The sequence below is a fragment of the Myotis nattereri genome (assembly GCF_964212035.1).
Source record: "Myotis nattereri genome assembly, chromosome: 4".
Classification (NCBI taxonomy): Eukaryota; Metazoa; Chordata; class Mammalia; order Chiroptera; family Vespertilionidae; genus Myotis; species Myotis nattereri.
This window is the reverse complement of record NC_138079.1, coordinates 81145032-81167360: the sequence shown is the minus strand read 5'-3', so window position 1 is coordinate 81167360 and position 22329 is coordinate 81145032. Positions and strand designations below refer to the sequence as shown.

Below are 22329 nucleotides of genomic sequence, written 5' to 3'. Positions count from 1 at the left end.
AAATACTAGAATAGGGGACAAACTAGCCTAAAAACCTGCACAGAGAAAGCAGAGTTAATGGACCTGACTGAACAAGATCTTAAAAGAAACACAGTAGAAGCCAGAAGAAAGAGGCTGATGGAAACAGAAATAGGACAGAGATATTGACAAACTTTAGAAACTGGTAGGAAAAAATAAACACATGATGGGTCTTAATAATTTCAGGAATAATCCAGATTCTGAATTCCAAAAAAATAAAATAGATTTCAGAATTTTAAAATCCAGCAGAGGAAAAGTCAACCCAGTAAAACCTCACACAAAAAGATAACCCCAAAAAAGTAATGGTAAAAGGAAAACAAAATAAAATTATATAAGTCCTAATATAATCACAATTAGTATAAATATATACCAGTTAAATTCACTAATCAGACTCTCAAACTGAGTTTAAAAAACAAGATCCTGTATTATATATCTAAAATAGAACACTGATAGCAAAGGATATAGATAAATTAGAAATAATGGAAGAGAAAAACCATCAGGCAAACAGAAGCCAAAGCAAAAGGAAAAAACAACAACAGGAGAATAATTTTAACATCAAAACAAATAAAATTTACAGTGGAAAAACATCATAAATGATGAAGAAAGAGTGAATATATATCTACACAACAGAAAAGGAACGACAAATCAGGAAGATATAAAAGATGATGATCGTATATGCATCCAATAATATAATATTAACATAATATAATGACTGTTAAAACTACAGGAAGAACATTAGCAAAGACATAGAAGAATTATGTAACATGAATACACTCAAAATAATACACACAGAGAAAAATGTATGCCCAAGTAACACATTCTTTTTAGCAGCTTCTTTTTGAGAACATTTACAAAAATCCACCATGTGCAATGCACCAAAAAGTCTTATATATTCCAAAGAATTGACAGCATGTTAACTATGTTCTCTGACCATAAGTAATAAAAATAGATATCAATAACGTAAGAAAAGTCATTACAGAAAAATGTCAAAAGTCTAAAATATATATACTATTAAATCACCTTTAGGTTAAAGAGAAAATTATAAGGGAAATTACTAACTGAATAAAAATGAAAGCACTACATGTCAAAATTTATAGAACACAACTAAAAAAACCCAAAAACAAACAAAAAAAAAACCCAAAGGCAATGAAACTGAAAGAGTAAAAGCTGTTTTTTGAAGATTAATAAGGTAAATAAAACTCTACATAAGACTGAAAATAAAAGTTTTAGACAAATTCAGAAATATAGAATGTAGAAAGAAAATGAGAAATAGCTAGAACCAAAAACAGATTTATAAAAATATGAACAATCATACAAATTTTAAAACCTAGATGAAATGGGTGTATTTGTAGAAAATGACAAAATGCCAAAACTGGCCTAAGAATAGAAAATTTAGATAGACCAGTAACAAAGGAAAGTGAAATGGTAAACACCTCCCAGCCCACTCTGTCTCAGGCCTGATGGCTTTACAGGTAAACCCTATCAAATTTAAGATACAGATACTAGTAATCCTCATCTTACACAAATGATTCCAAAACAATTTTAAGCCATTTTATGAGACTAGTATAGCCTCAATTAACTGGATAAGAAAATGATGGCCAATTTCATGTAGTAGCACAGTTGTCAAAACATGTATCAAATCCAACAATATTTTTTAAATACAAGACAATAAAGAGTTTATCCCAGAATGCAAGGATGATTCAACATCAGAGAATCAATTAATGTATTTTTACCATACTCATAGACTGAGGGATAAAAATTGCATGGACATGAATAGATTTCAAAGAAAAGTATTTGCTAAGGGTTAAAGTCTGTTTATAATAAAAATCTCTGAGAAAATTAGGGGGAAATGGACTTAAGGTAGTTCCTTAACCTGATTAAAGCTGCTACCAAAAAAAAAGCCTTTTGGCACATTACCTTTAAGACAAGGAAAGAAAAGGCAGGCCATCACCACCACTATGCAGCAGCGTCCTTGAAGTCCTGGCAGACAAAGCAAGTCACTCCAGTATAAGGAGTGGAAGGAAAAGGACAAAAAAGAAGTGTCACTTTTTTGCATGTTAGTAAAACTAATAAGAGATTCAGCTAAGCAAGCTTGCCAGTTACAAAATCAGTAAACAAAGCCAATTGTTTTCCTCTGTAACAATAATCAATTAGAAATAAATTTTAAACATAAGGCACTATTTACAATACTACAAAAAAATGTAAATAACTAGAAATTAATCTAATAAAGAACACACAAAACCTTTATGGAGAAAAACAAGACGTACATAAATGAAGAAATATTCTTGTTCAAGGATGGGACAACTTAAATTTATTAATCTCCCCCCCCAAATCAATCTGCATTTTAATACAAATACAGTAAAAATTCCAGCATACTTATGGAGAAATTGACAGAAATGTGCATGAATGAATAATGAACCTTGAGTAGCTAAGATATTTTTAAAAAGAAAAGCAAAAAGGATAAATTCACCCAACCAGAAATAAAGAACCGGTTTAAACCACAGAAATTAAAATGGGTGGTACCTGTCCAAGAAGAAACAAATAGGGTCGCAGGACAAAAGAATGACCTCAGAAACATACCCACATACATATGGGGATCTCTTCAGAAATCAGCAGGTAGGACATGGGCCTGCTCAGCAGGTAGTGTTGGAAAACCTGACTACCTCACACTGGAAACAAAAATCAAATCCAACCTAAACTAAAGACCTAAATGTGGAAGACAAATCTATATGGCTATCAAAACATAAATATCTTTGTGATCTCGAGTGGGGAAAGATTTTCTTGAACAAGACTGAAATGCCACAAGACATGAGTATAAAAATTGACAAATCTGACTTCATCAAAATTAAGTTTTTCTATTTATTAAGGGACACTACAGTGAACAAACAAGGGAGGGACTGGGAAAAGATATTTGCAACTGTGAAACCAACAAAGGATTAGCATGTAAAACATACAAGGAACTTTTACAAACCAATAAAAAGATGGAAAACCATTTTTTTTAAAAAAAGGACAAAATATATAACCAGACACCTTACAAAAGGGGAAAACTGCAAAATCTAACAAGCATAAAATTGAGATTTATAACAAGCATAAACCTTACTGGTGATCAGAGAAAAACTGCACATCATTGAAGCACCACTTTAAAACAAGAATGGCAAAAAGTCTAGGGTGTGCTGGTGAGATTGTAGGGAGAGTAAAGTAACACAGACACTTTAGGAAGCAATCTGGCAGTCCTTAGTGAAATAAGAACAATGTCATCCTGGAACTCAACAATCCAGTCCTGACATCAGTCAAGAGAGGGAAGAAGTGGGAGATACTGGGATGTCAGAGGCCACCGAGGGAGTCCATCCCCAGGGAAGTGGATATATGAGCTAAGGTGGTGCTATGAACTAAATTGTGTCCCCTCAAATTCATGTTAAATTCCTAACCTCCAGCATGATGGTATTTGGAGGTGGGGCCTTTAGAAGGAATTCAGGTTTTGATGGGATCATAAGGATGAGCCCCTCATGATGAGATTAGTGCTCTTATAAGAAGAGATGCCTTGGAGAGCTCCCACACTCCCTCTCAATACCCTCCCTATCATTTGAGGATACAGCAAAAAGATTACTGTCTAAAAATTAGGAAAAAGGTCCTTGCTAGGAACAGAGTCTGCAGGTAGCTTATCTTGGATTTCTTAGCCTCCAGAACTATATATATATATATCCTATCTAATAATAGACAAACAAGGTAATTGACCGTACCTTCGCTATGCCTCCCACAGGCTAATCAGCACGATATGCAAATTAACCACCAACAAAGATGACGGCTAATTTGCATATTGCAGGCAGGGCGGGCCAGCGCAAGCCGCCATCCTGGCCCCCGAGTGCCACCTAAGCCCCACCGCCAGCTGGGTTCCCCGTGTGCGGCCCTGGGCAGCGGGGCTTGGAGGCAAGACTGGCCTGAGGAAGCCCTATTCTTGCTGGAATATTCCTGCAACGGGCTTCTAGTATGTATATAAAAACCTAAGCAACCATCTGAATGTTCAACCGTCCAACCGATAGCTTGACACACACTGACCACCAGGGGGGCAGGCGCTCAATGCAGGAGCTGCTGAGCTGCAGTGACTTGGCAGCTGCGGTTCTCAGGGGAGACCAATTCTGGGGTGTGTCACCCAAGAACCACCCTCTTGCAATCCGGGACCCCTTGGGGGATGTCGGAGAGCCAGTTTCGGCCCAATCCCCACAGCCAGGCCGAGGGACCCTACCGGTGCATGAATCCGTGCACTGGGCCTCTAGTTAGCAATAAATGTCTGTTGTTTATGCCACCCAGTCTGTGGTATTTGTTACAGCAGCTCGAGCTGACTAAGATAAGTGGATTCTTAAAATGGAATCCGATGCAGCTATCATGAATGATGAAGGAAATTGATAGGGAGTAATGTAAACAGATTTCAAAAACAGTGATGAATGAAAAGGAAGGAAAGAAAGATTTATAGCACAATACCATATTTATGAATTAAAAGTAATTACACAAACAAAAGAAGCCACATATTTTATAAGAATACACCCATATAAAGGCACATTAAACACATTAGACTGAGGATAGGAGGGGCCTAGAAATGGAGATGAGCATAAAGGAGAAAAATATAATCAGATGAATTATGATGTGCTGTGAACTTGAGGAGTGATTAATGCAACTCATGTAGGGTGAGACCCACCTGTGTGCATAAACACAAGACAATCACACCCTGAAGGCAAGCCGAAAATTGAGATTTGGTTTTCCCTGACCAAAGGGTAGAAATGAGTGTTAAACTCTACAATTTGACTTAAAGGATTTTGATCTTTAACCTGATAAAACAACTAGCATGATGTTCCTAAACTTTCAAAATTATAGTGAGCTAAGTTGATAACGGCTCCTCATTTCTATTCCACTAAGGAATGATATACCTATCTAAACTGAGAGACCCATATAGACACACATATACAACTGAATAAGATTTTGTATTTTGCTGTAACTTATGGAATCTGGCCATTTCATTCACAATTTACACCAGCTTCTAATTATACTTAACTGAGTATTAACCATTCTAATTGCTTAGTGCTTTATTGGCTAGATCTAAAGTATTGAGGGACATCTGGCTTGGCAAATGGAATTCTGCTTGCTATTAGAAGAGAGCTTAGAGCATTCATATTCTTCTCACACTCTGAAGTCTACATTCACCCAGGACTGGTACATCTCAAAAACATTACTTGTAATTCACACCAAGTCAAAGCAGTCAAGAGAACTTTCTATGATCTGGATTTTAATTGTGATAGTCCTGTTCCATGGCACAGAAAGCTGGGGGCAGGGCGGCTGCTGGACTGAGGGCCAGGTTCCTTACATTTTTACTCTGCATTCTCTGCAGTTGCACTTTCTTGGGTCTACCCTACATGGCTAAGATGATGGTAGTAGGCCTGGACAGCCTCCTCCCACACAAGAGTGTTCACAGGCAGAAAATGACAGTTTTTCCTGGCTCATCAACTTTTATCAAAGAAGCAGCACTTTCTCACAAGCAACTCTACCAGACATTCCCTGTTTCTCCAGCCAAAGCAGTGAAATGCCCACCACACCTGGTGGGGAGGAGGGAATACCAGGATACCAGAACTAGTTCAGACAAACTTCAAGCTTCGTCCTCAGCAGGGCAGAGGACCAGACCCTTGCTGCTTAGCAAGGAAGGAAGGTGGGGAAGGGAGCGATCCTGGGTGGGCAATCGACAGTGTCCGCTCTTACTCCGAGGCCTTTCAAAAATCCAATTGTAAATAACACTCATTCCAAAGGGGGAGCTACTCACCATGTGAGGAACCTATGGAGGAAATAAGAGGAAGAAAAGAAAAGAAAATGGACCTACCACCTGATGTTAAAATGAGCATCTTGGAGGTCAGAAAGTAACAAACTCAAAAAATAAACATAAAGTTACTATATATGACCCAGCAATTCCACTCCTAAATACATACCTAAGAAGATTGAAAACATACCTTCACACAAAAACAGATGCTCACAGCAGCATTATTCATACTAGCTCCAAAACAGAAACAACCCATAATACCCATCAAATTATAAAAGAATAAACAAAATGCTGCATTACCTACCATGGGATATTATTCAGCCATAAAAAGGAATGAAGTACTGACACATGCTACAACATAGCTGAACCTGGAAAACATCACACTGAGTGAAAAGAAGCCAGACATATAAAAAGCCACATATTGTATGATTTCATTTTTATGTGAAGTATCCAGAATAGGCAAATTCATAGAGACAGAAGGGAAGGGGGGGGGTCACTGTTAACATGTATGAGGTTTCTTATTGGGGTGCTGGAGATGTTCTAGGACAGTGATGGCGAACCTTTTGAGCTCAGCGTGTCAGCATTTTGAAAAACCCTAACTTAACTCTGGTGCAGTGTCACATATAGAAATTTTTTGATATTTGCAACCACAGTAAAACAAAGACTTATATTTTTGATATTTATTTTATATATTTAAATGCCATTTAACAGAGAAAAATCAACCAAAAAAATGAGCTCGCGTGTCACCTCTGACACGTGTGTCATAGGTTTGCCATCACTGTTCTAGGACAAACTAGTTGCACAACATTGTGAATCTACTGACAACCGATGAATTGTACACTTTAAAAAGGTGAACATGGTGAATTTTATCTAAAAAATAGAAAGTAACAGAACAGAGGTATTGAGCATTATGGCAGCTCTTTGTACCAAGACAACAAGCAGCATGCTCAACAGAAACATTTTTTCCCATAGTGCTCTGCACCATCATACTCCCCCCCACCCCGGCCCGCCACCAATTTAAAACTAGTTCTACACTCAAATGTTTTCAGGTCCTACTCTCCCTTGAAAAATGGAAAATCAGTAAGACTATTAGGCGTCTTCATGGCCCTAACTCCATTTACCTCAGCTTGTGCTTCAAAAGCTGGGGCTCTTTTGACATAGCAGTTTGCTCTGCACATTCAACAGGGAAACACCATGGAAAACCCATGGAACATTGAAAAAACCTCTAGTTTGGGAAGTAAGGATCAGCTTTCGAAAAGATGCCCTAGGCCTCTCAAATAAATAGCAGGTATCTCAAGAACCAGGATATTGGACACTGAAGCTACACGTGGGCACCACGGTTTAAAGTCCATTCCAAGAAGCTTCCCTGCAACAGTTAGATGGCAGGTGTGTCTACCTTCCTTATTCAAGGGTAAGTGGGGCAGGACAGGAGGCCCAGACCACTGCAGCCTACTGAGAACAGAGCACCCCCATTCTGAGATGGGCTGTGTGACCCCCATCAGTGAGAGACGGGAGTGGCAATGGTCAATTGGGGTGAAGATTTCTTAGCAAGACCCCCCCCCACACACACACAAAATAAAAGCACCACTATTTGCATAGAGGAAGCCTAGAAACAAAGCTCTATCCTGGGGACTGAGGCTCAGTTTTCTGGTCCCAGAAGCCCTGTGCCCTGATCTCCTGGAATTAATACAGCACAGAAATATTTTTAAGCTGGCTTCCACCTTTCTCTTTCACCCCAAGGTGGTCTTCACACCTTTTCCTCCCTCCATAAAGTCTTTCCCATTCCGGAAGCCTTCACTTTCACTTGAAGGCAACCTCCCTCCCATATCCCAGGAAAAATAGAAGAATCACACACTCTGCCCTCAGCTTCCCTCCAGCCACCCCAAACTCACTTTCCTAGTATGAGACCTTCTCTCCAACCTGCAAAGAGTTCCAGCCTCTGCACTCTAAAACAACCAGCCCTTCCTTCAGGAACGTACACTATCACCCTCCCTCTTTCCTTCCCTGCACTTCCCACTCACCCCACATCTTGGCATGCCCCAGGGAGCTGCTCCTACTGAGGCAGGACAAGAAGGCACCTCCTGGGCTACCCCACAGGGCAGCGAGCCTGACCCCAGGTGTAGTCCCCAAGCTGCTGAACAGAAAGTGGCAGTCCTGAACCCCAACCCCCCCCCCACACACACCAGTAGGCACCTGACTTGCCACAAATATCGCACTATAATTAGTTGTAATTGAAGCCCAAGGTAATTAATTACATAATTTTGAAGTGTTCAAGTTTAAGTCCGTTAAAATTACATCATAAAATTGGGGAATTAAAAAGGATTACCACCAAAAAAAGCAAATAGGGATGGAGAAAGAAACCCGAGGCTGACTCCATGCATATCTGAGTCACCCAATGCCCATGTACAGGGCAGTCACCCCACCTGCTTTTAATAAACCTGCGGGGCCCAGCTGTGCAGCCATGTGCACTGGCTGCCTCTGGAAGGGCCAGCACCAAGAGACACTGCCCTGCTGGCTACTCAGCATCAAACGGACCCTGAAGACCACTCATTCAGTGGTCCCTGCCCCTTCCACAGTGGCTTTCCCCAGCCTGTTTCCTCCACTGAGGCCTCCCCCACAGGTGGCCTGTCTAAACGCCACTCTCCCAGCCCCATCTCTGCCACAGCCACTTCCATCCCAGGGGTCCTCCCAGAAATGCCATGGCCAGAGCACCTCCCTTGCCATGACCCCCAGCACTCGGTCTGACATCTTCTCTCCTGGCCATCCCTCTCCATCACTTACTGGACTGTGAGTGCCACACCTTCCAAATCCATTCTTTATCATCCCTCCCTCCACATTCTGATCAGCCTTTCATATAGGGATTCTGAGGACTTTCTAAACACAAATCTGAGGACTGAACTGTCTCTCTTTAATTTAAAAAAGCAGTTATTTCTCAGGGCATTCAGAACCAGAAATGACTCCATGGGGCTTTGCACAGAGGCCCTGGGCACTGGCACTCTGTAATTGACCTGTTCCTTATTTACTTTCTGTCTCTCCTGCTAGAATATAAGTTCCTTGTGGGCAGGGGTTTCCTGCTGCCCAGATCATTAGAACGCTGTGCTAGAACTGTGCCTGGCCCAAAAGAGATGACCTAAGTCAACAGAGCAAGATGGCCCAGGCCCATTTTTCCCCATCCCTGCCCTGCCTTCTCTACAAAGACACCCCAGCCCTTATAAACTGATGCCTGGGATACTGTGTATCCTGCAGTTCTCTGACCAGTGGGCCAGGGACTTACTCACCTTGGTACCCCAGAGGCTTAAATAGGAACCAGTACAGTGATCAGGCACCATGGAGATATGATTGATGAATGAATGAATAAATGAACAAACTGCTCCAGCAGTTTATAAAAACTGAGTTGCTCAAAAAACAAACAACTGCAAACAACTTCACTCAGATGTGCATTATTTCCCAGACCAGTGCACCTTTTTACAAATTTCTTCTCATTTATAACTTTATTATAAAACAAACTGCATCATCACAAAAAAAATCAGGCATGCAAAAACATCATCTGAATCCTAAAGTTCAAATTTTCCATGAGAATTCCTTGAGGAACATAAGCTACGATCTAAGGCAGGGGTCCTCAAACTACGGCCCGTGGGCCACATGCAAATACAAATATTGTATTTGTTCCCATTTTGTTTTTTTACTTCAAAATAAGATATGTGCAGTGTGCATAGGAATTTGTTCATAGGTTTTTTTTTAAACTATAGTCCGGCCTCCCAACGGTCTGAGGGACAGTGAACTGGCCCCGTTTAAAAAGTTTGAGGACCCCTGACGTAAGGAGTGTCATCTGACCAGGCTTCTTCTCTCTGAACAGATGTCCACCCACAGACCCCTTAAAAAAAGCCAGTCTCCTATGAACTCACCCAACTCTGCCTTCATGTGTAGCAGAGAACAAAACCCTGTGCTTCTAGGTGATGTGCAGACGTTTGAATCCAGTATCACTACAGTGGCTAAATTAACTAGACTCTCAGGTGCTAAGAGAGTAGAGATTTTGGCCACCAAGGGGTAAGTACAAATAGTATCTAACAGCAAATTGTTCCCCAGCACCAGCTTCAGTGTCTCAGAAAATTGTTCCCCAGCACCAGCTTCAGTGTCTCAGAAAAAAGTCCTGGTTGGGACTCATGCTACCCAGTCTGGTGCTCACAGCAGAACTGTCAGCTGGACAGTGCACAGCTGTTCCTCTGCCAGCTCCCAGGTCCCATAATCAGGCCTCTCTCCTGCCTACCATTTCCCCAAAACTCTTCCAACAAATTTGCTGTATGCACAGATGGGGAATGGAGGATAACAGTTGACATAATAAAGAGGACTGTTTCAGCCTTATGCCCAAACTGCACCTCAACTATCAGATCAAGTTTGCTAATGGGAATACTCATGGCCTGGGGAAGGATAATCTGTCAGATAATCCTTCTCTTTGGAGCTCTATGAGCTGACTCTGAAGTCTCAGGGCAGGGGGGCCTTAGAACATTTCTCAAATCCAGCAAGACCTCAACCAGACAATGTCCACCCACTGGTCAACCAGGGACCTTCACATCCACCTCATAGGCTTTACTTCCATCTTCAGCTGCTCAAATTGTGACTCACCCATTGCTAAGCTCATCTTCAGTGGCCCATGGACATGGGCCTCCTTCTGAATTCCCCCACAGCCTCAACCCAAGGACCCCACCATTCCAACTGAGAGTTGGTCTTGGGGCCCTGGCCAAACAGTTCTGTTGGTTAGAGAGTCATCCAGATAGACCAGCATTGTGGGTTCAATCCCCAGTTAGAGTACATATAAGAATCAAGGAATGAATGCATAAATAAGTGGAACAACAAAATCGATGTTTCTCTTTCTTTCTCTGTCTCTCTCTCTAAAATAAAAAAATAAAAAAAATAAAAAAGTTGAAAAGCCCTAGCTGGTTTGGCTCAGTGGATAGAGCATGGGCCTGCAGACTGAACGGTTCCAGGTTCAATTCTAGTCAAGGGCACATGCCCAAGTTGCAGGCTCAATCCCCAGTAGGGGGCGTGCAGGAGGCAGCCAATCAATGATTCTCTCTCATCATTGATGTTTCTATCTCTCTCTCCCTCTCCCTTCCTCTCTGAAATCAATAAAAATATTTTTTTAAAAAGTTGAAAAAAGAGTTGGTCCTGGGAACAGCAGGGTCGGCAGGAAAAGCAGACTGGAAAACAGGAGACCCAGGCATCCACCTTCTACTCACTGGCTTCTCACCAACAACTGTATTGTATCTCTTTCCTGGGGCTGTTGTGTGCATGACGGGAAAGCAATCAAGACCCAAAACTAACACAGACCGCTGTCAATATTCAGGAAATAATAGCTGTTAGTGTATACATTAAAAAACCCTTTTTAAAAAGAATCTGTCTTGTCACCAGCAGACATAAAACTTGCTACAATATGTGGAGTTCAATACTAAAATACAGTGCTTTCCTTCTCTTCTCCTTTTATTAAAACATCATGCAGTGCTAGCTCCAGGGTTGGAAAAGTTAGACATCAAGGTGGGGTCCCCTCCCCACCTCAAACAATGCCAAACTCTCAAGCACCAACCAAAATGCAAATAAATCCATCACCTGCTTCATACCCAGTTTCAGCTCATCTTCTGGATTTCAACACTAACCTCTCCACTGAGCTGCACCTCTCCTTTCCCCAGGGCTCAGCCCCTGAATGCCCAGCTGTCCCCCAAATCCCACATATGCTACAAGGAGTACACCCTCTGTGGCTCTTCTTCCTTCCTGTCCTATGGATGTCAGGCTCCACCCCGACCCATGCTGGAGGTGGAGCAGTGGCTCATCTCAGCTCCCCTCTCTCAGTCCCAGCAGCCCTTACTTCCCCAAATCCATGCAAATGATCATGCAGCCAGACAGTGACATCACCTCTACAAAAATATCCTAGGTACTTTCTTTGTAAATGAAGAAGCAGAGAAAGCACGCAGGCTATGAAGGCCACTGCTCTGAAACTGGCCCAGAGCCTCTGGCCAGACACATGCCAGAACCTCGGGCAGCTTCTGGGGGCTGAGCACACACGAGACAATTCTCTAGTGCTGACACCCAGGCCTTCATGTTCCTGCCTACTCACTTTCTCTTGCATCGGGTAGGTTCTGATCATTCCAATACACATTTTCTCTGTTAATATGGGGACGTCTCTTCCCATTTAGGCTATGAGCAGAGTCTGTCAAAGAATTGTTCTGCCCAATTCTAGTTTTAGAAATGTGAATTTTTGGTTTTATGACCCACAAATACAATTATGTATATTTCAACCAATGTGTATGTCACCTTGTAAAGAAGGAATCAAAAAGAAATCTAGCTCCGGCCGGTGTGCCTCAGTGGTTGAGCATCAACCTGTGCATCCGGTCAATTCCTACTCAGGGCACATGCCCAGGTTGCAGGCTCGATACCCAGCAGGGGGTGTGCAGGAAGCAGCCAATGAATGTTGATGTTTTTCATCGATGTTTCTATCTCTCTCATCCTCACTTCCTTTCACTTTAAAATCAATAAAAACATATAAACATTTTTTAAAAGAAATCTGTTCTACCAATGTGTACCTATCAGTGGCTATCAAAACACAGCCATTTTAATACAACCTACCCACCTCTGACAATCCTAAAAAGAATCCATTTGCATTCCTTAGCTAACTAGCTGAATGAGTCCTAAATCAGAACACATGGAACTATCCCCTGAAACAAGGCCCACAGTTCTCATGCAGCAGGACTTTTTGGGTACCAAGGGCAGGGTGAAACAGCAGGTGCGTAACATAAGGTGGAGAGCAGGAGCTTAAGTGGTTAAGGATGGCTGGAAGGTACGGGGTACAAATGGGAAGAAATAACAAGAAGGAAGCCAGAGCTCAGAGGGGGAGTCTCAGAGACCACCAGCCACTCACCAACTATTCTGCTAGAAGGTCCTCACTCCCACATTTCCCCCAGGTACATAGAAATCAGCTCAAGCTTTCCCTCCCCTCTGGGCACTTTCTTGACCCACCAACCCAGCCCTATCCCCCATTTTGATGCCCTTCCTCTGCAGCCGTTCAATGTCTCAGGCACACAGCTCCAAGCACACAGCCATATTATCCCAGCTGCTCCATCCACCTCTGCCCATAGAAGGCTGCCATGCTACCCTGAATCGAGGTGCCTAGCACACAGGATCTCTCCAGCAGCACTAGTTTTAAAATGAAGGAAAGGAGTGGGTGAAATAAGGCTTGATACTCAGATGTGCACAGGGAGGAGGATGAATCTGGAATCCTCCTAAGTGGGGCAAGGTTTCGGTAAAGGTAGAGACAACTATCAGGAACTCTGTCTGCTGGCCTGAGGAATGTGTTCTCCATTCTGTGCTAAACTGAGCCTCTGTGGGTGTCTAAGGAGAGGAATGACATGATGAAATCAATGGTTTGGGAAGATTAATCTGGCAGCCACTTCTATAATGGATTGCAAACTGTATTGAATGGACAATTTTGAAACAAATAAAGCCTACACACTCAGCTCTTGCGTGTTAGAAAGATTTGGCTTTCACATACAAGCAGCCCCCAAAACTAAATCGTATACGCGCGTGTGCGCACACACACTCTCTCTCACACACACACACACACACACACACACACTCAATTTATTAAAGTATCAGCTCATTTTTAAATGACAGCATAATTATATACCAATACAGAGCAAAGTAAAACATAGCAAACCATTTCATAGTCCCCTGACAATGACAGTCAACCATAACTGGCAATATCCTTCCTCTTCCAATGCCACGTCTATGCTGCCAAGTTGGAATGCAGGGATGAGAAGTGGGTGGGGGAGAAGAGAGATGACAGCATTCCCTCTAGGATGGCCAGCTCCAGATGGAGCGTCCTGATTGCGTACCACTGCTCTCCAAGGTAAGTGCTCACCAGGCCCTAGCCACCTCACTGATCCTCTGTGCTTGCCTGTGACGGAGGCGTGTGATGGACTAAGTCGTCTGGACAGGCACCTTGCAATAGCCTGAGCTTCTGCCTGGCTCCTAGGTCCCACTCGTGCCTACAAACCTGACCTCATCTTCCACTTGGCTGAATGATGTGACAGCATGCGGCATTATGTAAGCAAAGAGTTGAGGTACAGCTAAAATGAAGCAATTCCAGTAAATTCATGTTTCTATACTGATTTACATGAATGCTCCTACACTCAGTTTTGTTTCATAATTGTACAATTTATAAGTTTTGCTGTGTGAACAGGAGAGGAAGACTTGATTTGCAAGTCTACTTATAATTTTTGTTGTAATTGTTATGCTGGTGGCTCAAAATCTTTTCCCTTTAAAAGGTTTATGTTCTATGCACAATTGCTATCTACATGCTCAGTGAGAGCAGAGAAGAACAATGTGAAACAGAAATAATTCACTGTACACAGACCTGCATGGATTCAAGTTCTAGGTCAACTACTGTGGTGAAAAACAGAAAATAAAGGACAGTTTCACCATTATCTGCCACACCTTTTAGAATGAAGCAAAAATGGCGATAGGAGCAAAAGACTGTTCCTATTTTCCGAGTAAGAAAGAAAGTTTTTTTCCAAATCTAATCTAAAATTAAATGTACAATTCCCTCCAGCAAGATTTTTATTTTTCATTTACATAGTATCTTTCTTCCAAGAATCTCAAAATAATGGAGCTCCACAAATATTTTTTTAAAAGTCACAACAACGGAGGGGACAGACTTGGCAGGGCAGGAGCTCAGAAGTGGGGCAAAAAATGGCAGGCAGTGGTGACAGCAGGCACTTGGGGCCGGCAGCATCCAGGCCGAGGGTGGTTCTATAGAGGCTTTTCTTTTACCAACAGCCCACCAGCCTTGCTTATGTTTGCAGCTTCAGGCTTTTCAAGACAGGGATTTACCTTTGGTGTCATTTGCTAGCTTTAATCAAATTATTTTTATTTAAATAGCAATTTCTCTCCAAAAAACAGAAAAGTGGCAATAAACCAGACCCTAACAAGTCCAAAATAACAACTGAACCAAGGTTCCTATAATGAATTCACATTCTTTTCAGTCTCTAACACATAAAATTATGTCAGAAAATAAAATATTAACAATTAGGGGGAAAGATCCAATGTAAGAAAGCCTGTCTTGCATTTAGGAGGAAATTGGGAAGAAGCTTTAGAGTTGATTTTTATTTTTTTTTTACAGCTGGATGGACAGGATCTGAACATCTTACATTTAGCAAAAAGCTGTCAACACCCAAATAAAATTTTAATGGCATCCTATTTCTTTCAATTTTACAATATTCACTTAAGAACTAATTTGTCAATTTGTTTTTCCATTAACCAAACTCAAAACAACCATATATAACTTAAAAAAACATTAACACAACCAAATAGAAAACTGTCTTTAAGAAAACAGCTCCATGCTGATATACTCAGGGTAATGCTAATAAAGAACAAGCTTCAGAGTAAGCTCTGCTAATTTCCTCAGACATTAACTTCATAATTCAGAGTCAAAAGCATTCAGGATTTCAATTGTCAGTTAAGTCCCCCAGGTCATGAACAAGACCCAGTAGGCCTGTCCAGTCCTCTTGTGTTTTAAAAAGGTGCAGGGTCACTCTGTTGAAGAATCTAGTCAATTTTATGTGAATCTCATACCTGGCTATTTTTCCCTGTTGCTCCCACGTGGTAGGTAAATTCTTGGGAGGAACTCCCAACCTCATGCCTTTCCAGTCACCTGTCTGATGGTGTTTCTGAGGAGGGAGTGGGGGGGTTCCTCTGAAGAAGAATCCACACCAATCATGTTTGAGGAACTTCCCAGGCCTGTCCATGGCCAAGGCTCTAGTAAACAAAAATTCTGCTCTGGGCCTCCTGTAGTAAAGAAAGCCTTCAGATGCAAGTGAAGAAACTGACAACATGTATTGTGTGCACTGACATCATTCTATCGGAATTTAATTAAAGCAAGAATTAGAATTATTTTCATTATAGAGTTGTTTACTTATCAAGAAAAGATTCTTGATGGGTTTTGCAATAAATTACATGTCTTCCAGAAAGAGTTATTCACCCTCATTGTTTTTTTAACTGTGTCATATTATGTAAATAGGATAGCACACCCACTCTTAAAAAATCTTTAAGTCACAGGCCAGGTACATTAACCCAGGTGCTTCAAAGCTGTTTCAGGCGTGGCACAAATGAGGGCAATGCCGCTGGTTTCTCCTCAATCCCAAGTAACTTCCTGCAGGGCCATTTCCTGCCCAGCCAAAACTAGTCTCCTCTACCAACTTTCTCAGAAGACAGCTGAAAAACAGGAATGATTACAGCTCAGCAAACCCAAAAGTGTGGCAAAACCAAGAGCTTAATACAAGCCTTAGTCGTCCTCTTCAATAAAACCAATACCCAAACACCAACCAAAACTTGGTTCTTAAACATAAAGCAAAACCAAGGCTATTTGCTGGCTTTGAAAACTAGAATAGAAAAAATGACTTATACAATTCAGAGGGCTCCACCTTTATTACTGAAATGCCCCCTAACCATTTTGGGGTTTTTTTTTCCGGGGCAGGCTGCTATTAAAGCTTATATCTCTAAACGTAGAACTTTTAGGGAAAGTAGTTTCTGTCTGAATTCTAAATCATTATCAAGGTATAATAAATGTACCCAAATGCTCATGGCAATAAATGTTTATTAAATTAGAAATCACAAATGAATTCACAACCCTTCTGCTATAAAAGTTACATAATACAGATATTAAACCGCTTGTCTAATTATGCCATTAAAGTTTCTTTTTGCTCCATGGCCTACACATGCAGGTCTCTTTCAGGTGTCCAGGTATCCAGTTCCTAAAATGCCCAGCATGACTGCAACATCCAGGGAAACAGTAGTGGGCAAAATGAGAAGTCATGAGGCTCCTCTTCAAACAGCTTCAACAAAACCAATGGCCTTCAGTAAAAAGTGTCTCTATGCTTTGCTATAATAACATTTAAACACAGGATTCCAAGAATTCCACCTGTTTCCAATTAGATAGCAGAATTGCTTGAGTGTTTAAACTACATTCACTTGCTACTTATACAAAACAATTCTTCCGGGTTTTTTTGAACATTTTAAGTATGTTAAAATAAGATTAAGGGTCTGGTTTAAACAATCCAAGGCAGGGGAATTTCAATTGAAACCAAAACTATCTCTCTACAGCCATAATGCAGAGCTGCAGACAAAACAACAGGACAAGATATGTGAATGTCTATCTTTGACGATTACTTGTAAAAATCAGATCTTTCACAGGGAAAGCAATTATACTTTTAAAGTTATACATTAGTGTTTTTAAAATATATTTTTTTATTGATTTCAGAGAGGGATTAAGAGGGAGAAATAGAAACATCAATGATGAGAGTCATCTATCGGCTGCCTCCTGCACCCCCCCTATTGGGGATGGAGCCCAAAACCCAGACATATGCCCTGATTGGGAATCCAACCCTGACCTCCTGGTTCATAGGTCCAGGCTCAACCATTGAGCCACACCGGCTGGGCTATACATTAGTTTTAACTACATTTCAAGATAATCTCTAAAATTATGTATGATCCTATATGTTAGAATAACTCCTATAAAAACTTTAGGTAACATTTGTGTTACAGTCATCAGATACACTTGTCTTTTAAATATGTGAATTTACATGAGGCCAAATCTGTGAACTATATAATGGAAGCACAAGGAAGAATGTGGCCTAGCTCTGTAAGATTTTTTCACATATTGACTTTCTCTTTTTAAAAAAAGGACAGTTTCCTCGAATAAATTTATTCTTCCTTCATTTCACTGTGAATGTTCCTTGGGCTTCATAAATGAGCTGAAATGAATATGGCTTTTTCTACTGTGAGCCTGTTTTCTCTTCTAAAACACAGCCTGTGAGCACAGCCTTAAGGAGTTTTGACTGTTCACTGTTGCTGGTATCGTGGGGGGGGTGTGGGGGGGGGTCCTTATAGGAACACAAACTATTATTTCTGCACAGCTCCCACATAAAACCTGGTGGGTTTGTTTTAATTGTACACAACTGAGGGGAGGACTTTTTCAACAGCCATTAAAGGTCTTGAGCGCAATCAGTTCACCGGACAGCATTTTTAAGGTTAGCTCAGTGGATTAGGAGAGAATAATTCCTAAGGGAATTGGCAATCTGTTCCCTTTCCCTTTCCAACTTTCTCATGTAGCTAACTAACTACTGGAAGGAGATGTGTAAAATTGGGGAAGCAGGTGAGAGAGAGGGTCTCTATGGACCCAAATGGTATGAGAAGTTGTTGTATAACTTCATCCCTTCGCTGACTTGCACCAAAACAAACAACAAACCCATACACATAATTTCACACACACAAAAAAAAAATCTTTAATCAACTAATAATGACCACTCCCCATACCCAAGCTCAAAGACACCAATATTAAAAGAAGCAAGAAAATAAAGAATGCAGCAGCGTGGAAACCCTTGATTTGTTTACTCATTATTTCATAAAGGGTACTCGATGGGACACATATTTCAATCAAAATAATATACTTCTTACGGGAACAGTCCTGGATGACAGGTAACATATACACTTCCTTAACAGAGAAAACAAAATAAAAGCAACCAGAAAATGGACTTACAGAAAAACTGAAATTGCTTTCTTGTTTTAAAAAAAGTAAATGTTTAAAGTTTACTTTTAGAGGTTCCTTAAAGAAGAACATCAGTCACCATATAGGAATAATGCCCCTAAGGAAAGCAAGTCACTGGCAGGTTCCATCCCAAAAGTTGTGCTAACAGACAGAGTACATGAGCTTGTTTTAGAAAGTGTCCTCTTTTCAAGCATGTATTTAAAAGGCAAATTTATACAGTGGTGTTTTTCTTATTTAAAAAAAAAAAAAAAAGCCTGGTTTTTACAAGTGTGGGATAGGATAAAAACTTGTCCAACTAGTCTTAGCAATGCCAGAGCACTGAAACTTCCATACCACAAGCTTTGGGGACTAAAAAGGAAACGAAATAGAGCTCAATCTTCAGAAATTCTCTTCCTGAGCACTCACTCTAAGTCCCAAGACAACTTCAAGACAGACCAAGCAGAAGGACAAGAGCACAGCCCTGGCTCACTGGTTGCGGGAGAGGCCACAGCTAAGTGCCTTATCTTGCAGGGACCCGCTGAAGTCTCTAACCTGGATCTGGGTCTAGCTGAGGCCAGCCTCTGCACCCTCAGGTATCAATACCACAACTCACACTGGGCTCTGCAGGCAACCTGATCTCAATGGAAGGGGTTCTGGAAAGATGAGAAGAATCTGAAACTAATGAATTCTCTCTTCTCAAACTGCAGTTTCATTGGGTCACTTACTGTCTGTGGGAATAGAGATGACACTAAACTAGATATCAACTCAAAAGGCCTCTTCAGGGCCCAGAGAAAGAACCAGTTTAGCCTTATACTCTGAACTTTGGCAGTCCATAGTCAGTCAACTGAAGTTTTTCAAACATGTGAAGAAGCGGCAATAGGAAATCATCCAAGGCCAAATCAGATCTACCATCAAAAGCCAATTTGGTGCTCAGGAAAGAGAAAGATGCTTTTTTAAATTCAAGATCAACATCTAATGGTTCATTCACATAAACTGACAGGGAAACTTTCAATCGAATCCTAGAGTTACACAGTGAAGTGTCCTCTTGATATCCTGAACAAGTAGCTAATCACTGGGGGGAGAGTGGGTGACCTCAAAGACTTCATAAGATCTAATAACGCTCTAGAAGCCAAATGCAATTCCCAGACAGTTTTTCCAGGATGCTTAAAAAAGAATGTCACATTCAAGAAGACAAGAAAAAAAAAAGAAAGAAAGAAAATTAAGGCTTGTCTCTTAAAACTCCACAACGGGTTTTACAGTAAGCACAGGAATTAAATTATGGTAAAAAGGGAGCTATTTTTACTAAAACAGGGTAGACCAATTTATCAAAAATGCCATTTGGCTGTGTTCATTACATTCAGGAATTTAATTTACACAATAGACACTTTGGAGTAATCTATTTTAGTCAATAAATACTCAAACTCCTTTAAGTTTTAATCTTATCGGAAATACATATTTCACATAGTCTTCTTCCCAGTTAAGCGAGACATTTGAAGAAATTTCATAACGACGATGAGTCTGCGTTACCAAGTTCTTACGTAGGCAAGGGCAAAAACAAGCAAATACAATTAAAGTTGTCAGACTCCATTTATATATGTTTTAATCCAATCTGCTTCATTTCATATAAGCCTGCATCTGGATTTCATTTGCTTTCCTCCTAAAAGTATTGTAGGTCACAATCACCAGTCCTCCGGGTTAGGAAAGTTCGGCCAAGTGTACCTTCACACACACCTCACAGTCGGGAGCAGGAGCTGGCCCTCGGGGACGCTGAGGGACCCCCGGAGCGCCAGGGCGCCCCGGGTTCTTTTAAGCCGCAGGGGGTCCCCAGCGCTCCCGGAGCTTCTGGCCCACACGCCGCTCACCTTCAACTTGGCTCCCGCTACGCACAACATCCACCTGGCAGAGTCCCGAGGCTGTCCAGGCGCGGCGAGCGTGGAGCTGGCAGGTTCGGGGCGGACGCCGAGGGCGCGCCGCTCCTCTGGGTGGGAGGTGGACCGCAAGAACGCACCCCCTGGGCACGGCGGCAGCCTTGGCGCCGGATGGGGAGCCCCGGCGCGATCACCACCCGGCGCCCCGGGCTCGGCGCGCGGACCACGGCCCCGCACGCCACAGTTCGGCGGGCGCCCGGGGGCTCTGCTTTCGAGAACCCAACCCGAGAAGGCATTTCGGAGCCGACCCGGGGCGCGCTCCATCGCACCCCCGGACCCAGCTGGGAAGGCAGGGCCCGGGAAGAGAGGGCCAGAGGGGAGTGGGAGGGTTACTAGGGGCCGCGGGAAGCCCGGGGCGCCGGCGAGGGCCGCCGGGACAGGCAGCGGGGAGGCGGCGCCCCCCGCCCAGGAAGACGGCGCGCGGGGACTCAGCGCGGGGCCTGCGCTTGGAGAAAGTTGCAGCCCCCGCACGCGCCCGCACAGCCGACCGCTGAGCGCTCCCGGGCGCCCTAACACCGAGGCTCCGCGCGCGGGGCGACCCCGCCACCCCTCGCAAGTTTCCTCAAAGCGCCCCCGGCCGGGTCCCGGCCGCGGAGGAGCCGGCGGCGCCACTGGGATAGGCACACAAAAGAGCGGGGCGCTGCGGGGTCTGCGGGGGCCCCGGGGCTCCCGCCCGGACGTAAACAAACCCCGGGGTCCGCGTTAGGAGCCCGACACCAAATGCGGGAGCCGCGGCGCGGCCCCGCCCGCTGACAGCTGGGGGCAGCGGCCGAAGCCCGCGCCGACCGGGCCGGGGAACTCGGACGCCCGCCCGCCCGGCCACCAGCCCGCCTGGCCGGAGCCGGGCCGCGCCGCCGCCGGTGGCCGCTCTGACCCTCCCCCGAGCCGGCGGCACCACAGCGCCACCAGCCCAGCTCCGTCGCGCCGGCGGCAGTGGCGGCGGCGGCTCCTCCTGGAGAGGCAAGGCGCTTCACCCCCCACAGCAACTCCCCACAAACTTTCCCCAGGAATACGGCGGGCCGGGGGCGCGGGGCGCGCGGCCAGGCGCCACCGACCGGCCGCAGCCCCCTCCCGGCGCGGCGCAGCGCCGCCGCCGCCGCCCGCTCCCCGCTCGCGCGCGTACCCCGCGGACCGCCGGGGCCGCCCCCTCCCCGGTCCCGCGGCGGCAGCGGCAGTGGTGGCGGCGCAGGGCCGGGGGGGGCGCCCGGGGTGGGGGCCGACCCCGGGGGCAGCGGTGGCGGCGGCGGCTCCCGGCGCCATCTTGGGCTGATCGATGAATTGAACAAAGAGGATCAATTTCTGATCAAGCGAGTTATCAATGGGGGCCGGGGAGAGAGAGGGACTTGTCCCCGACTCGGCCCGGCTTTCCCCGGCACCCCCTCCTCCCCGCCGCCGCGGCCCCCCGGCGACCGGGCAGCCCGGGGCCCCGGGGGAGGCCGCGACCGCCCGCAGCCCCCACCCCGGGGCGAGAGGCCGAGCGCGGAGAAGCCTGACCTGCAGCTGCTGTAAATCAAAGCGCTTCCAATATTGAAACATCGATCCCACATTGGCCGCCATCTTGAGACATATTGAGACGGAGTGAGAGGCTGATAGAGAGGGGGCTGGAGTTCAGGAGCCGCCAGGAGGCAGCAGGCGGGCGGCGCCAAAACCCGGCCTGGAGCGGGCCGCCGCCGCCTCCACCGAGGACGCGGACTCCTCCTCACGGCGCCGCCGCAGCCATGGCGAGCCCGAGCCGGAGCCGGAGTCGGAGCCCGAGGGCGCGGCGGCCGCCGCCGGGCCTGGCGCGTGCGGTCCCTGCCCCCACCCGCCACGCCAGCCCCGGGCCCGCGACCCCCGCCCCTCCCGGGCCCCCAGCCCCAGCGGGCGCGGGCGCCGGCCCGGCCCCGCCCCGAGGGGGCGCTGGAGGGCAGCGCGAAGGGTACTCCGGGCCCGGGCTGGGGTCCCCGAGCCGGGCTCACCTGGGGCGTGGGTGGGGGGTCGCGGTCGCTGGCCCAGCGCCGCCCCTTCAGTCT

The 22329-nt window shown here is 44.5% G+C and overlaps 1 protein-coding gene across 9 annotated transcripts in view; it reads right to left on the bottom strand.

The window, feature by feature from the left end:
- The window catches only part of CUX1 (cut like homeobox 1), a gene marked incomplete at its 5' end in the record, with an annotated part of 366038 nt that extends 343910 nt beyond the window's left edge, over positions 1-22128 (bottom strand). For 4 of the 9 annotated variants that reach the window (XM_081089615.1, XM_081089618.1, XM_081089619.1 and 1 more), the window contains one exon: positions 21812-22097. In XM_081089615.1, coding sequence (XP_080945741.1) covers positions 21812-21874 — 63 coding nt within the window. Of the gene's footprint in view, positions 1-20251; positions 20822-21811 lie in introns of those variants that run through there. The other 5 variants (XM_081089612.1, XM_081089616.1, XM_081089617.1 and 2 more) reach the window with 3 other exon arrangements.
- Between the last annotated feature and the right edge of the window lie 201 nt (positions 22129-22329).